The 18,175-nt window shown below is 42.4% G+C and overlaps 1 protein-coding gene across 1 annotated transcript in view; it reads left to right on the forward strand.

Moving 5' to 3' along the window:
- Window positions 1-1,181: 1,181 nt before the first annotated feature.
- Window positions 1,182-18,175, forward strand: part of edil3a (EGF-like repeats and discoidin I-like domains 3a) — an 87,936-nt gene continuing 70,942 nt past the window's right edge. The window contains exon 1 of the mRNA XM_052067453.1: window positions 1,182-1,510. Within this exon, the coding sequence (XP_051923413.1) occupies window positions 1,447-1,510 (64 nt within the window). The 5' untranslated portion in view covers window positions 1,182-1,446. The remainder of the gene's footprint in view (window positions 1,511-18,175) is intronic.

Genomic DNA, 18,175 nt, shown 5'->3' on the forward strand with positions numbered 1-18,175 from the left:
CGTGTGACTGAGGGAGCTTTCGAGGGAAAAATCTGAATCCAGTGATCCCGGCTCCGGGGGCTTGAACGTGTTACTGCAGGGCATGAAAAGAGGTTAGAGCAAGGCTGAACAGACTGATTCAAAAAGCAAATCAGCAGAGACTGATTCAGCACCTTCCATTGTCGAGCGTGTGCGCTGCAGAGGAGGAGAGAGCGGAGAAGTCGTCTCCATCATTGAGACATTTACGTCGTCTACACTGATGTAACCCCCATGGGGGTTACAAAGCCGCTCTTTGGTCTCACCGTGTTATATAGACGGCACAGAGATGGAAGGATGCAACCACGCCAATGAGCAGGCAGCACAGGTAGTAACGTCTCAACATCTATCGCATGGCCTCTCACTGCACTCAATGAGAATGTCGTCATGCTACTGTTACGCTAAACAGTGAACCACTTTCTGAATTCACCCGCTGGCATTTATTTACACAGACGCTATTCAGCGAAAACAAACAAAGCAGTGCACCGGTGATGCCATAGTGAGAGTAGTATTGCAAGATGGGTACAGTGGGGTCGTATTGCACGACGGACAAAAACACAGAATTGGTACGTGAACCTTGATGTTTGGAATGGTTCGAATGGAGTAACTTTATTTTTAAATGCTAATAGAAAAAAAAGAAAAAAACATTTTAGTGTCTTTAACCAGCAAACACTCATACCAAAATGTATTATAAAGATATTAATATTAAAGCTTTTCTTTGTTTATTACATAGCTAAGTTTGTTCTCGACCAATTAGCCTAGCAGCTAACACAGCTAGCATGTACAATTGCATCCATAGCATTGATTTGCAACCCCGTTAGTGAAATTAGAGTACCTCTACTATTCTATTTGTATTCAAGTAAAACATAGAAAACTGTAAACTACTTTATTTTCATGTGCCTAAGTATCTGGATGAGGTTTGCACAAAAATAGCAAAAATATACATGCCAAAACAAAGTATCTCATAGAACAGCAGTATAAAATAAATGCTAAATGTCAATTCAAGGCCAAAATTGATGAGAATATTAAACGAATATGTCCTTGGTCAAACCTTGAGTCTGCCTCCACAGATGGTGTGACTGGATTTCCTGATTTTAAAACGACTTTAATTTTGTAGGGCAGGACCGGAAATGCTTGCCTCTGTATTTTACTTGATCATGGTCCTGGCGAGTTGCGCGCACACACGCACCTCCGTCTCCACTCACTGCGGTAGTAACGGGCCAAGCAGGCACCTGGCACCCTCACGCCACTTGTTCCGGCGCGTCTCTCCACTCCGCTCCACCACAGAGGAGGACTTTATCAAACAGGACATATTTATCCGCTCCGGTTCTCTCGCGGAGGGACAACTTTGAGTTAATCTCGTCGTGATTTGCTCATTTCATTCTCTCCCATCTTTGCCCAAGAAGCACGTCTCTTCTCGTTTGTGAGAGGATGGGACCGCTCCTCCTCTCCATCGCCCTGTGCGTGAGCGCCGCTGTCCCGCAGCATGTGATGGGTGAGTAGGGGGGGGGGGGGGGCGTCCACTTGTTATCGCATAAAGTGCTTACTATTTATTGGAAATAATCAGTAGGGTTTTGTGCATAAACAGTACTGTCATTGTGTTTGTATCCCGTGCGTAATTGGAAATAAACCGCGCTAATATCTTGCTCGACCATTTCCTATATTTATTTTGAAGTGGGTCTCGACAAAGTAGCATCGCATTTTACACCACCGCGTTTGTTATTCCTCTGCCCAAGGGGCTTTTGGAAAGCCAATGTCATGTAGAATTCACTCTTATCCTGAGCTGGGTTTGGTGCCACTGGATAACAAGCTGACCAGACAGCCAGACGTCACTTTTAATTTCACCCCAAACTGAATTACTCGAAGGCTGAAAGATAAGGATCGCTTGCCACCGTATTAGGGTGAAATCTTTTCGAACGACTTGAGGCCAACTGAAATACTTAGAATTGTGCTCATTCGTTGAGTGACTGCTGCAGCTCCATACTGATGTTATTTTACACCCCCACCCCCCTCAAAAAATATCTATATTTAAATACAGTGTACAGATTATATACACACCACACACACAGACACGCACACAAATACGAAACATTCAGCCCAATGACAAAGTCAATATTTCCTGTTGAAACTTCAAAATTTTCCACTCATTCCAAACACATTTTTACTTCTCCAACTGCCACACTTTTAAGAACACAATTCACATAACATAAACGCATACATATCTGCATAAATACCCCAATTCCTTCTTCTCCCTACATTTCTGGACTGATTCGCACAATTGCAACTTCAAATGATTATGCAGGAAATCTTGGCAGTTATTTCCGTTCCCCGAAAAGAATAAAGTGAACCAAATCCAAGAGCAAGATCATCCAGATTTATCCTCTCCATCCAGATTTCTAGAGCGATTCAATCCATTCCAGAGTCTCACGGCACACCATTTCAACATCTCACTTCATTCTGCCGTTCAGCATCAGTGTCTCCAGAAATAGCTTTCTCTCGTCAGTTGCTTGAGCTGGAGATTAAACATCCTCCTCCATCTTTGCCCTCCAGTTGTGTGGTGACAGGACGATGTAAACCTTTCCAGAGTGTATATTTTACAGTCAGTCAGGGCAAGCCTACCTGTGGGATTGCAGTAGAAAGCGGCGCAGCTCTCCATGGAAGTGGGTCATGACAGTCTCGGTGTCTGTGCACATTTCGTAACATGCACGCCTCAGGAGTCACACATGTCATGCAGACTGAGTTCCGAAGGCTCCCTAAGCCTCTCAATGCACAAACGTGTGGCCGACTCGTGTCATGAAGGCAGTGATGTATACTTATTCCACTCAAAATACCAGCCCAATTAATTTGCGTTGCTTTTCGCCAAATCGAAATAAAACACATCCAGAGAGGAGTCGGAAGTCATCTAAACGTCTGACAGGATGCCGTCTTTTCTTTTTGAGTTCCAACCAGGATCCCGCCACATGGAACTTGGGCTCATGAGGGATTCTCTTTGTTGACACCGTGCACAGGCTTTTATTCGTTGCTGGAGGTGCCAAGTGTCCTCTGAGAGACAGATGCTAGCAAGCAGCAAGCACCCTTCGGATTATATCAGAAAGTGTCTTTGTCCCCCGGTACAACAGACCGCATTGTTTTTAAGGGAAGCATTGCAACACGCCTCTTTCTCTGCTTGGTTACTGGTGGTGAGTCGTACACAATGTTTAGGCGCGCGCGCGGCTGTCCGGCTGCAGAAGGCATCGCATGACTACTCCCGTAGGCCCGGCCGGTTCGTGAACGGAAAGATGCTTTAGCGCTTGTTTAGAAAAAGGCAGATTGAAATGAACGCTATGCATCTTGTTTCCGGGTTCTGTCCTTTTCATAATGGCTGTGAAATTACAGTCTGTGAGGCAAATAGACGACCATCTGGAAAGGCAAGGTGGTGGTTGTTTGTTATTGATGAGTTATAAATGGCGATTGGACTGTTGGTCAGCGTTAGTGTTGCTGAAGTGACAATGACCCATTCGAAGTTTGTTTACATAACCACATCACATGTTGTTATGTGACGGCTGTGGTTTTAGATGCATGGGCAAAATTTGTTGCTCTTCCTCGCATTTTAAAAGTCAAGGGGGAAAAAACAGACAATACATTCAATCATTCGGTAGCTACTCTTCACACTTAGAACTCCAGCTGGCAAAGTACTACGGCACAAATGCACTTCACAGTGAATAAGGCTATAATAAGGCGTGCATATTTCTATAATTCAGTATCACAGTTTCTCAGTATTGCAATCATGGTTCTGAAATTATTTATTTCACCCCCATTGAACATTAGTACATTAGTGAAGAAAATACACAGTTGAAATGTGTATTTAAAATATTTATTTCTCAGAAAATGATCTTCTCTGCCATGTGAAATAACATCTGAGTGGCAATGAATGTTAGTCCAGCTAGATAGCTAATTATTATATTATCTTCCTCTGTGATGAGTCTATGGTATCTATTTCACCAATTGTCGACACGTTTAATCTCGTAGCTGGTTGCAAACATTAATTTCAAGACAAGATGGTTGCTATTTAATAACGTTACCTTGAATTTGTTGAGGAGTGATGCGTGGCTTTCTCGTAAATGCGATAGCATATTCAAATAATTGCCACCTCGAGCAACACTTCTTGAGAAGCAAGATGTGGTAACAAAAAAAATTCTCAAAAGAGTCAACTTTTTCAACTAGGGAAAAATCCGCCGGGCTCCCTGACGACTTGTGTCACTTTGCCTGGCAAACAAACAAAAAAAAGTGTAGTTTTAGCAGTTTCAAAACCATCCACCCATCCATTTTCCGAATCGTTTATCCTCACAGGGGTGGAGCCTGTCCCAGTTGTCCTCGGGCAGAACGCGGGGTACACCCTGAACTGGTTGGCAGCCAATAGCAGGGAACACAAAAACGAATAACCATTCACACTCACAGTCTCACTCAAATGGAGAGTGTTCCATTAATTAACCTACAATGCATGTTTTTGGAATGTTGGAGGAAACCGGAGTACCCGGAGAAAACCCACGGCACAGGGAGAACGTGCAAACTCCACACAGGAACGCCAGAGCCGCAATCGAACCCTGCACCTCTGCACTGTGAGGCAGACGTGTTAACCAGTCGAACACCCCGCCGCTGGTTTCAAAACAATTCCATTTTTAAAACGTTGATGGTAAAGTGGTACAGTCGCCTGACCATTCAGTGATGGTGTTGATGTGGGTGTGAGCGGTTGTTTGCCTTTATGTGCCCTCCGACAGACTGGCGACCAGTTCAGGGTTTAGTCTGCTGGGATAACTCCCCGCGACCCTGTTCAGGATAAGCGCTGTTAAAAATGGACGGATGAATGGACATTTTAAAAACCCGTAAAAACGGCAACTGTCCCATGCTTTGAAAATAAGTCCCATTTATGGCTTAAATGGATCGCATTCTTTTGAAACGCTCATTATATTTAAGCCGGTGAAGGTTATAGTTTTAAGTCCAGGTGACTTTGAATAACAATGACTCGTGGGTAACCTCTATAGCGTCCTTCACTCTGCGTTTTAAAAATCATGGTCTTCAATCAGTCGAGAGAGGTCACGCCGCTGTCAAGATTCCCCGCCGTGATGATCAAAAGGAGTCAAAGTCACTCATTGGAGGACAAGCCGCGCTAAATGGTTGATCGGGATTTATGAGTCATTCTTCATCAGGCCCTCCCTCACCACTGGTCAGCTGCTTCACTTTTGATCAGAAAACTTGATTCCAATTAGGATTTGAGAGAGATTTTATTTGTCTGTGATGCTGACAAGTTAATGGATACACTGCTACTTGTCTTGGTGTCGCTCGGGTCTGTGTTCCGCTGCCCACATTTCAAGCTTGACTGATTAGAAGGACGGTTGAGGGACAGTTATGGAGACGGCAAGGACACATGCTGAGGAAGAACTCATCAAAAGAACTTTAATAGGCCCTGAGTGGCGCATGGGTTTAATAAGTTTTTTGGAGGGAACAATGGGGTTGCTAAATGGTGGGAATTTTCAAAGTGGGAATCTGTCAATGGGATGGAACGAGGAGTTATATGAATAAAGTAGGACTTAAAAAAAAAATTGGAAGTTGGCTCTTGGTAGGGTACGTCAAAAAAGTTGGGACTTTTTGCTTTGTATTGCAAGCCAAAATTTGCTTAAGATATGCCGCTGCCAGTGGCAAAAAAAAAAAAAATGGAGCAATTAATATACTGCAATGCATGGCTGCCGATTTATGAGAAAAAACGTATTTATTGTATGCGTAATTATCATACCTTCCATTCAATTACCCTTGTAAATTCTCACAAATTCCAATTTGGAATTTTTCCCAAATTCCTAATTTCTATGAAAACTAACCAGCAATGTTCTGGAAATTGTCCATCTTGGAAAGCACACATGCGAGCTTCCAGTCCAAAAGAAACTAAATAACAGTCTGTCACATTTTTCTTCCTAATTGAGTCTCTTGTAGTCGATTCTTCACCTTTTCCAGTTTCCCATCGTCACGGACAAAAATCTATATTGTGGCGCAACTTTGCATTCCGAGGCGACTTCAAGATGATCAGCTTCCTTTCCATGCCGAAGGTGTTTAATAAGATGTGGCGCATTTCCGCTTTGAAACAACCACAGCGGCCTTATGGCTTTGCTTTTACGATAATGGACGGATGGATCGATTCTATTCAGTCAAGCGCAGGAACAATCACAGTCAAGGTTAGTCCTGTAAAGTGAGGCACCCCGTCGAAATAAAAGTGAGTTGCGATTCCAATCCGATAACAATCAGTGCGAAGCTGCTGTTGTTTTCCTTGTTGACATTTTTTAACAGTTGCTCACTGACCCTTCAGTTGAAACTTTTTGTCGTCGGTTTACGTTCCACCAAGTCGAAAAAGAAAAGATCCATTTCTGTCTTTTTGTACGTTGTACCTTCAAATGAGTTAACCCGGTGCACATTTACCTCATAAGGTAGAATTTCAACCGAATTAAACAGAATAAAGCGGAAGGGGATTTCAACTTCAAAGTCCAGAGACGATTATCACAGACGGATAATTTTCGTGAGGCGAGCACAATTTTCTGCTTGAATGGGTGCGGTTCGGTCAGCTCTGCCCCCCCGCCCATAATTTCGACCAAGTGTCACAGTAGCATGAAACATCACCGATCAAACTGTCGGCTCCGCGTGCCTCTTCAGAAATTCAATGAAGGCAAGATGACTTCAGATAACGTGTAAAACTGTGGCAGGATGTTCATCGAGGGACAAGGACTGGTGTTGCGATTCATTGCCAGACTTGCGTGGTTCGCTGAGTAACACGTTGACTTCATTTGTTGTTTTTTTATTTTTGGTTGAATAATCTTTACACAGGTCACCGGGTGGGTTTACCTGATTTTGGCCCAGGCGGCGTTGGTTCAAGTTCCTACTCAGTGATGGTGTAAATTTTCCCCAAGACAAATGAAACCGAGACCCTGAAAAGGATAAGCGATATACCGTACAAAACGAACAAAAGGAAGACAGGCATTTTTTTTTCTTACATTGTTGTGATTCCTCTAATCTTCTCTCATGACATTTCTGTTCATGTCTTGCACAAAAGGAGTCCGCACTTGTTGCTGCATCTCAATTGTTTGACCAAATCATTTCTTTCTCTTTCTCCCGGCGAGCAAAACTATTTAATCACGTCCTGTGTATTGCTCTGCATTTTGATTTCATGTCCAGTCACATTTACCCCTGCATTTTGCATCCGCTCCGCGTTTGCGTATCGAGAGAATACTTGCCTGCAGTCAGCTTGTATACGTATATGAGGTGTGTCAGAAAAGTCGCAGGACCCGTGTCACAAAAAGATAGTCTTCAAACCCAAACTACAGGCATGAAACAATGTTCCTAGATGTACGGCATCATCAGATTGCATAAACGACCGCACAAAGGACAAAGAAAGGAAGTTGAGCTTAAAGTCATGTCATGTAAATTTCTCCAGTGTGGGACGAATAAAGGATATCTTATGTCAACGAGCGACAACTGTACTTAGAAATCCTCAAATAAAAAAATACAAAAAACAAGGGTAAGAATCAGAATGTCCACCGGAGTTATCAACCTCTATTATCACGTAAAAGGCCAAGAGTTCCAACTAGCTGTGGGAATTGTTAAACGCAGGTATAAAAAGGGGAATAAAAGGGCAAAAGGGACTATCACATGGTCACTTCTGCTCTATTAAATTAAACACACGCCGCAGTGAAGTGAGGTGAGGGCAGGACTTCCTTAGGCGGGCTGCTCTCTCCAATCACTAATCAAGATAGCAAAAGATCTATTGTATCTTCTTTTGAAATGAATGCTCGATTTGTTTTTTTTTTTTTTTTTCTGTTGGGGGCAAAAATCGTTTGCTGTGAAAAGATGCTCCGACTTCAAGGAGGCGACTGAATAAAATTGTGTTTATGATTGTTTTTTTTTTGTTTTTTTACTCCGTCTTTTTTTTTTTAATTACACGAGTATATGGCTGCTCGTAATGTTTCTGAGAGCACAAGCGATTTCACATTTAGTGCTGCAATTTTCATCCCGCCAAAAGCTTCTAACCTCGCACTGAATGGATAAGCATTTTTTTTTTACATTTCCATAAAGACAAGCTTTGTAAAGTTCTCCATGTGAGAGCATTAGCGAAAAGCGATGGGAGAAAATTGCGTCGTTGGATTGGCTGTCTGAAAGACACCCAATAAAAGTAAATTATTTTTCACATTTCATAGCTCATCAGTGAAAATTACGGCATCTTTTGACGCAAAAGCTCACATTGTCGACTGAATTCGAAGCACGAAATTGCACCTTCTTCATTGCTTTTTATCGACTCACGTCGCTTGCCGTCTGAATGACAAATATGTACATGACCAAAATGAAAAATTTCAGTCACCCGGGGGATGTTGTCATGAAAGCATTTCAAGATTAACTCATTCAGTACCAGCCAATTCTGGACCAAGTCTGAAAAGACGTTTAAAAACGTCTTTGGGAGTGAATGAGTTAAGAAGGAGCCGCCCTCATTTACTCAACTAGTTATTTTCCCAACCAGCTCATTTGACAGTTCCAACTCTATAAACTACCTCAATGAGAGATATCAAATATTTTCCAGAGAAAAACGTTGCGAAGGACGATGTGAATGCCTTGCGTCATATTGTGTCTAACTTTGAAGCTTGGACGTGTGTCACATGCCAATTGAGCAGCAGAAGTTTAAAAAACGTTCCATGCAGTTCATTCTCCTTCCAACATCTCCTCCTCAAACTTGCATAATGTGTTCTCATTGGAAATTTGAAGGTCATTGAAGATTAATACGGAATAATGAATATAAATTGAACGTATTCTGGGGCGGCTCGGTAGTCCAGTGGTTAGCACGTCGACTTCACAGTGCAGAGGTACCGGGTTCAATTCCAGCTCCGGCCTCCCAGTTTGAATGTTCTCCGCGGGTCTGCGTGGGTTTTCTCCGGGTACTGCGGTTTCCTCCCACATTCCAAAAACATGCGTGGCAGGTTGATTGAACACTCAAATTTGTCCCTAGGTGTGAATGTGAGCGCGGTTGGTTGTTGGTCTGTGTGTGCCCTGCGATTGTCTGGCAACCGGTTCCGGGTTTCCCCTGCCTACTGAGGAAAACCACAGTCTCCTGAGCAGAATCTTAGCTCCAGGTCAACTTTTGAAATCTGCCGTTGCCGACAATGGAACATCTGAATGGAGTTCAGGCGAGCACCGTGAAAGTCCAGTTAGGAAAGGAATATGACGGTCTGATAGCAAAGCGCTGGACCGCTGTGTAACACAGTGGCGACAGTATTCCAATTTTGTTGGCACCTTTGCTCTATACACGATCTGTTGCGGCTCTTTGTTGACCGGTTATTGCTCGAGTTGTCACAACATATACAAAGTTGCCAACACTCTGGTTTTCAGTTGGTTCTTTGCTCTATGTGATCATTTGTAGCAGCACTTCCATCCCAGCCCCTTTAAGCTTCTTTTTGGGGAAACGAAAGTGCATGTGGGAGATCTTGTCTGGTAGAAAGGTACAAACGATGGGAGGTGTCCAAGTTTGTAATGAGGCTAAAAAGACTCTCCTGGCTCACGAGCAAACTAGGGCATCTGTAATGAGCTTAGGGGCGTGGGGGTGCTTGTTGTGGGGGGGGGGGGGGGGTAGCGGTGGAGAGACGTGTTGTGAACCTGAACATTGCCACTAGCTACGACTCTACAACGCTTCGAGAGAGAGAAGGAGCTGTGCAAATTGGAACATGTCATTCCATTTTTTTTATATCCAGCCATTTTTTCATTTTGTTTTTGAACTGGCTGTTCTAATAAGTATTGCAGGTAACCGGACGTGTGACACCGTATAGGGTGCGACATCATCAGAAGTTCCATCCCTAGCCTCTCCCCTTGACACCATACCAAATTGACGGCATCACACTCCCAATCCCGGTCGGTCCCCGATCATATTTGGACTTCACTAGATTCAGTCGGAAAAGCAGTCGTAGTGTTTCTTCTCCGAACGTTTTCCATTGATCAGTGTCAGTCAACTGTCAGTCTACAAGGAATGGAAATCACAGGCTAAAACGCTGCAATATTATCCAGATGCTTTACTCGTAAGGCAGTAGCGTGCCGTGTCAGTGCAAATGGAAACTACAAAAGCTGATGTTCACGTCAAACAGTTGTAATGCTAATTTCTCTCCGCACGTGATTTGCGTCGCGCCAGGAATCAGACTCACTTTGTGATGTATTTTTAGTTGCAATATTATTCTTGTGAGAGATAGGAAGTCATTGATATTGGTCTCCCGTTTTAGGCGTACCTAAACTGATGTCGGAGAATAGCACCAGGGGGATTTATATCACTACTGTTTAAAAAAAAAAAACAGGCTATATGTCATTGTCATTTGATGCCATTATTAGGTTTGGAATGTTGCATATTCTTGCATTAAAATCATGCTGCCAGTCAGGTTTTTTTTTATCCTGGACTTAAATTATCCTCCGACTTTTTTCCCTCTCCCTACCCAGCATTTTCCTTTCTGAATTCTGATTGTAATTTCCCCATTGCGGGACAAATATATGGATATCTTAATCTTAATCTTAAACTGAATAAGCCTGCAACACATTCTGCCTTTGGCCAGACAGTTCCAAACCACTGCAGACCTTAAAGGGATAGTTAACCAAAAGCCACTGCTGTCCCTGGCTACCTGTTGAAGTCGTCGTGCTCAAGAACAAAAAAAATCCCTTTACCCGCTTATTAAGTAAATGCCATCTGAAGGTCGCCAGCTCAAAACTGAACTTTTTTGGGGGGCTACAACGGCTTTTAGTTTTTTTCATTAAACAGCGTCATATGTATAATATATATACATACACACACACACACACACACACACACACCGACACTCAAAACTGAGTACTCGTGTGAAAAAGCTTTTGAGGTGACGATGACGCAAGAGGCAACCTCCGAATACAAAACGGTCAAAGATGAACCATGGGCATGGTGATTATGAGAATCGAATATATGCCGCGCAATATTAGCATGTCTCCGTCTAACCAGAAGATTGCACTGAGAAATCCGGGTTAGTGTCCCCACAAGGAATTTCTGCAATCACTTGGGCATAATAGCAATGCGGTCTGTGGACCACTGATCGATCAATAAATTATACCAGTTCATTATCGCAGCATGCCACGCAGCCTCAGTTCTGGAGGAACACGTTGTACGCTCTCGGAAGGATAATTAAATTATGTTACATGGCGAGCACAAGCTAACCCCATTTTGGATGGCAATGGTGTAACTGATGCAGCGAGATCATATCATCATATAACTGCTTATATTACATTTCAAATACATCATTAGTTGACAGTAATGGTTGGTTAGCGTCCACCTTCTGATGAAATGAGGGACAAATGGCTTCACATGGCAGAGCTGAGCTGTCTTTCATCTTCAGCCTGACTTTTAATGGAGACCGAGCTGTCTCCTTCAAAAGCTCCTTAATGGTCGCGATGTTCTCTGTCATCCATGATTCATTTGCCTTTTAAATAAGATGCCCTTTTTCATCTGACCCTACATATTATGATGTCATGCCACTACTCCCCCTTTTTTTAATTCCATGATTCAGACGGTATCAGAACATGATTTTACCTGACTGGCTTCACATAGTTCCTTGACACGGAGGCATTTCCCAGCGGTCTCCGGGCAGTAGGCGGGGGACACCCTGAATCGGTTGCCAGCCAATCGCAGGGCACACATAGACGAACAACCATCCACGCTCACACTCACACCTAGGGACAATTTAGAGTATTCCATTAACCTGCCGTACATGTCTTTGGAAAGTGGGAGGAAACTGGAGTACCCGGATAGAACCCACGCAGGCACAGGGAAAACATGCAAACTCCACACAGGAAGGCCGGAGCTGGAATCGATCCCTCCACCTCTGCATTGTGAGGCGGACGTGCTAACCGGTCGCTCACCGTGCCACCCAAATGTTACGTATTTTAGTCTTCACCAAACATTCTCACTCCTCCACGAAACCAAAGCAAGCACATGGCCCCTGAGCTATTACATCCAATTATGAAGACTGAGAGTTTTGCCCCTCCCACTTCTTTTCGCGCGAACAATGTGCAATACATGGAAGCACATCGGGGATTTTTCTTTGCTTCTTTTGTGTGGAAAATCACAATACACAATTGGCAAGGAAACAACGAGGCTCTGTTTTTCCAAGTTTGCACTCTTTACCCTCTGCTGATCATCACTCACGTTCGGAATTCTCGCTTGTTCGGTGCAACTGGGTTTTTTTTCTTTTAATAACTTTGCTAATTTTATACACACACACACACATACAGTCAAGTGCATAGAGTCAGTCTTAAATCTCCATGAATAAAATCAAAAGAGAGGACTTTTATCGTATTTTGTACAATAGTTGTACACAATTTACTAAGACTGTAAGTTTCTTCTGATTCCACCCACACACCAACCATTTAAAACATCCGGCTTTGCCGTCCAACTGCCCCGAGGTAATTTGAAGTGCTGTTTACAGGTTACATTTAGCTGCCTCTTAAACAAACATTTTGCATCTTGATGTATTGGATGTAACACGCTTGAGTTGTCTGAGAATCAATCAGACGTGTCGCACAACTCCAATTACCAACGTCAGTCAGTGCCTTTTATTGGCATTTGTCAGACCGTTGTCAATTTTTCCATTTGTGTATTCTTGATGGAGCCTTTCTACAGGATCGACTGTAGTATGTGTAATCAACTGTGATGCTAATCAATGCAGTGAATTTTCACACGACCTCGAAGTTTAAGGACTCGAAAAGCATTTGAGAATTTGATTGTCGGTCTCTCGCCAGATCGGTACGTTACAAAAGCTTTGCTCGGTTGTTTTTCTTTTTCCTTGGGTTAATGTTTTTTTTTATAATGTGACTCCGAAGAAGTAGTGCCCCACCAGTCGTGAACCTCATTGCACGTCACTGCATTATAAGTCCCATTTGTTTTTTTTAATTTTAAGATTTTAAGGCCAACGCTGATGCTAATGATGTACTTAGACTTCACTTGTGGGGGCAGTGGAATTCTCCAATTCTCTGCGTTGTTGGCAATCGAATCATTCACAGCGCCTTTGCATTTCCGTCAAATGCCGGAAAACTGGATGACATTTTTGAAGTCCCGGGCCGTTGATGTTAAAAACTGAAAACGTTTCAGAGATCACGTTACCCTTGAAGTCTTCTCTTTTGACATGGAGGGATGAGCCATTCACATTCAAGAGGGGTTGATAAAAATGGGTGCTGTGCTTCATTCATTTAGATGGAGAAGCATCAACAGTCTTTCTAATTATTGTCAGTAATGCTTTTGTGTGTGTGCGAGACTGAGAGTCATTTCACAGTCAGCCACCCACTCCAAACCAAGAAGATTTAATGTTAATAAGCACTGCCATGATGGAACAAACACCTCTAAGGGTTACATTATGTGGAAGATGGATGTGCACTGAGCATCTGCTGGGCCTTGAAGTGTGTGTGTGTGTGTTGATTCAGAAACATAAAAAGTGACAATTGTTGCCGCAATCTGGCACGTGCGCACATAGCCATATGTGCGCCATTGTAGTCAACCAAATCCTCAATAGATGAGGATTCACTTGGGACAAAATAAGTTTCGGACCGCTAAATGATGAAAAAAAACTTGTAAATTCAATGGAACAAAAAAGTGTATTGTTTTTTCTCTGTTTTTTTTGTTTAATACAACGATACAGATGAGCTCCTACTGCCTCATGAGGACACACGGTATAAAAATGGATGGATGTTTATTCTTTCGTGCAGGCCATTAAATCCGCCTGCGCCCGAGGGATATCACGGACTTGAAAGAGTACAAGCAGATGCTTAACTACGTCACCACAAATCGATAGATTATATTGACTCTGTGATAGTGTACCATTTGTTTTCATTGTGACATTTCATTTTTGCCAAGGTCATGAATATTGCAGCTGATAAGAGTCACAAGACATGTCAAAGCAAACCTTGATCCTGTTATTACACACGGTCTGATTCAGGCAATTTCGATAATTGCAGGTAATTACTCTATTTTGAATACATTTCTAAATGGCATGAAAGGGTTTAAGTAAACAGAAATAATGTGAAGCTACAGGAGTGAACAATGATCAAATGTGCGATGGACAAACCATGACGTGGCACTTTTTTTGACAAGCACAGTTCCTTAACATCGCATGTGTGAGCGTTTGCCCAAAGCTATGTGGGATAAATGAAACCGTCCGTGATGCAAAGTATGTCCTCAAAGACGGGAAAACTACAGTCCTTTTCAATCATTTGAGCAAGTACCACCTAAGTGATGATCCAGAGTTTGCAAAGCCTGCCCACGTATACGTTAGCGGTTTAGCCGCTACTAGCTAGCCCTAAAGCCAATGGTCCAAAGGAGCAATCCAGTGCTTTCAAGTGCTTTCAATCGTACACATTTGCAAGTGTCAAGGATTTTAACACCGTACGGAGGATCATAATTCTAAAACATCAAGGGTACCTTATTTGTCAGCACGGAAGCGGTAAAAGCCCGCTGTTTTGTAAAGCGCTTTGTTACAGCTGCCGCTGTTGTGAAAGCGCTATATAAATCAGCATGTATTGTATTGTATTGTGTTGGTAAAGTAGCCATTTAAAAGCTAAAGCCCACAGCAAGCGGCAGCAGAGAGACCTTTGTGTTCCAACTAGATTTACCATATGGAATCGGTAAAAGACATACTTTGACACGCTCCCTTATTTGGCTCGCACGCCATCAAGAAATTTGTGAAACTCTGACAAAAGTTATACTGCTTTAGATTTGGAACAAGAGAGACTTGACAGACACAAACAAGATTTGTCAGCCCCAGTCAGTGCCGTCTGGGCTGCCGGTATTAGCGGTGACAGCCGACTGTCAGTCTTCATGCCACACTGCTCAATAGGGGTTCAATCCATTACCCGGATTATTTTCGACATCGCCATGTGCTGACTGGCCATGAAGGTGCAAGTGATGAGAGTGGTGGAGTCTTTGCGTCAAGTGGACGTCAAAGTGACTACAATCCAGTCATCAGTGATGGGTTCATCACTTCTATCCCAACTACAGTAAAACAATGAAAGTTGAATATCCCCATGGGTGTATGCACTGCCCTTTTTGTACAAAAGGTGAAGTCAGAAAAATCTTAAAGTAATTATAATTCGGTCACTGGTTTGAGCCGTGGCATGTCAAAAATCAGGCAAAATTTTAATAATTGTTTAAAAAAAACACGTTTGCAAATGTTTATTTTTGATTCAACACAAAGATGTTGAATCTGCTTTGACAGAGAACCGGGGATCTCTGAGAATTAATTACTATTGAGAAGCTAACATTACGAGCAAACTCTTTAAACGATTAATCGATTATAAAATGTGATCGCGTTCGATTTATCTGTGATGTGGCTTGCATCCTTCATTTTTCTCTCTACTTTCACTGTGTGCAAGGGAGTGATCATTATATGAGTAATATGACATATTTCTAATTATGTTTACACTTACTTGACAGGGAAGTATGTTCCCATGTTAGTGGAATATTGTCTTACAGGTCATAAAATTGATCAAGGTGACAATCAGACTCTGGATCAATTATTTCCTTTGCTAATGATTTTTGTTTGATAGAATTGAGGCATCGAGTTAGAGCAGAGGTGTCCAAACTTTTTGCCAAGAGGGCCAGATTTTATGTGGTAAAATGTCGGGGGGCCGACCTTGGCTGACATTCTTTACATTGAACATCAATATTGTTCAACAAATTTTAGTAAGCCAGTCTGTTTCACATTTCCATTTTTATTTTAATTTCAACAATCTTAAGAATTTCTTTTGGTTCATTTGAAACAGGTATATCACATGCAACTGCTTATTCACGTGACTTTTTCTTAAACGGAAGTCTCCTGAGTGCAAATTGATTGATTTGAAACATAAAATGTATCACCATGACTTTTCAATAGTCACAAAACCTTTGACTCGAACAACAGGGAAATGAACAAGCAATACACATATCCACAACTGCAAGGATCATTTGAAATATGACATATCAGTCGATATAAACACGGAGTGATGTCTTGTTAACTCGTGAGTGATGCCCTCTAGTGTCTAAATGCTATTACTCATTTAGTGAATGCTATTACTCATTTAGCCACTAGAGGGAAGCAGTACTCTATGAAACATCACTCACCAGTCTACGAGACCTCAGTCAATGCAACACGTGTTTCATTGCGCCCAACCTGCGGGCCAGACGGCACTGATTTTATGACAGGGGCCGAGGGCCGGATGAAATTCGACCGCGGGCCGGATTTGGCCCGCGGGCCGGACTTTGGACAAGCCTGAGTTAGAGTATGATTGACCTTAGACGATCCACTGGAGTTGTGAAATTTTGTGTGATTGAGCCTTATCCCAGACCTGTTAAACAGCTCAAAACTTTGATGCAACACTTTTCTTTCAACCCCTGCACATGTTTTATCACAGGAACGTGTTTCCCGTCCCCGTCATCGAGTGCATTGATGACATGCAAATGTCCCATTTTTTGTCGGGTTCGTTACCCTGCGCACAGACCTTCCTATCTCCACCGAACACCTTGGAAGTCGGAGCGGCCGGTCCCATTTAGATTATGGATGTTGTCGCTGCCTTCTGGCTATCAGTCAGGTTAAACCAATATGACCCAGGATGGACTCTTGTCATGCTTCAAAATGCATCTCCTTCAGAGAGGAGCGGCTACGAATAATCAATCTCCCGGTTTGTTTCAAATATTCATTAAGCACAATGTACGGTTGTAGGGTTTGTGCAATTGAGCGATTGGTAATGCTCACATCACTTGATCAACTGTAGCCTTGCGCGTGGAAATAAGATGATATGTGAACCGAGCGCAGCCGTGGATTGCGGCTGCCAAATGGTCATAATTGCGACCTTTCTTTGCATTTCCACTTGAAATGCTGAGAGGAACACGTTCAAAGTAAAGTGAAGTAAATTCTGCAAAGCACTCATGGACAAATCTAGATTTCAAGCCATATAATGAGTCTGCCGTGTAAAAAATATGATTCCCGACTCGAACAGTTGGATGAATGGATTTAGCAACCATGCATTTTTCCTCTCCTCGGTCTTTCGATGTACGTGTGGGTGTGAATATTTCATTTGCACTCCGAGGCGCATTTATATTTGTTTCATCTTCACAAACATGCACGTTAGCGGCACACCGTTGCGTGTGTGAGTCCTCTTGACCTCAATGGAAAGAGAAGCGAGGAAATGTCAGAGAGGAAAACCGCACGGAGGAAAATACAAATAACAGCCTTCGCGGCGGCTTTTGGCTCCTTGCGTCGTCAATTCAAGCGTTCTCTCAAATTTAAAGAGCTGCTGATGAATGCCTGTTTTTGACATCTACTAGACTCGTATTTTCGAGGAGATTTTTTAACTGCTCAGACACGTGTGATATTTGTTGTTCACCGGTGCAACCGGATCACCAATATTTACAATCTACATGTTATTTAAAGTTCATGTAGAACATTATGTGAAACAAGCTGACTGCTGTTTGGTCCGTCAAGAGGAGGAATGGTACTCTATTGCGGTCTGATTGGGAATGTATTTCTCTGCAGCGGTGTAAAGAGGAATAAAAGATGGATGTAAATCACATTGCTCCACAGCAAATTTCAATCAGTGATCGCTGTATGTGTCCCGAAACATATTTCTTTAATAGTGCTACTAAAAATATGTATCTTTACTTGTTTTCTAGAAATTTGGAATTTTGAAGAGAGTTTCATTTGTTTGTGTTTAAATACGACCCGTAAAAGCCTGCATTGTATTGGCATTATGTTATAATGTTTGTTTGGTTTTGTTTGTTTATTGAACATAAAACATATACAGTAATAATTTGACAGAAAATAAGGTAGATAAAAACGTAAAAAGAAAGAAATCAGTCTTCATTCAACACAGTTATTATGTTCAAGGGAGTAGGATGAAGTAAAAAAACGTATCTAGTCCTAGCCCATTATGTGTTTATGTTATGTATCTACTAAATGATTTTTATATCAATCAGAAAAGAAAAAGTAAGAAGAAGTCTCCATTAAGGCTCATAAATTACCCTTAACCGTGATATTTTCACAACTTTTGGTTTGTATCGGGATTATATACATGTCTGTATGTTTCCCGATTTGTATTCAATGCTCTGGATGGAAACACGGGCCTGCCATTG

This window comes from Hippocampus zosterae, chromosome 6, assembly GCF_025434085.1.
Source record: "Hippocampus zosterae strain Florida chromosome 6, ASM2543408v3, whole genome shotgun sequence".
Lineage (NCBI taxonomy): Eukaryota > Metazoa > Chordata > Actinopteri > Syngnathiformes > Syngnathidae > Hippocampus > Hippocampus zosterae.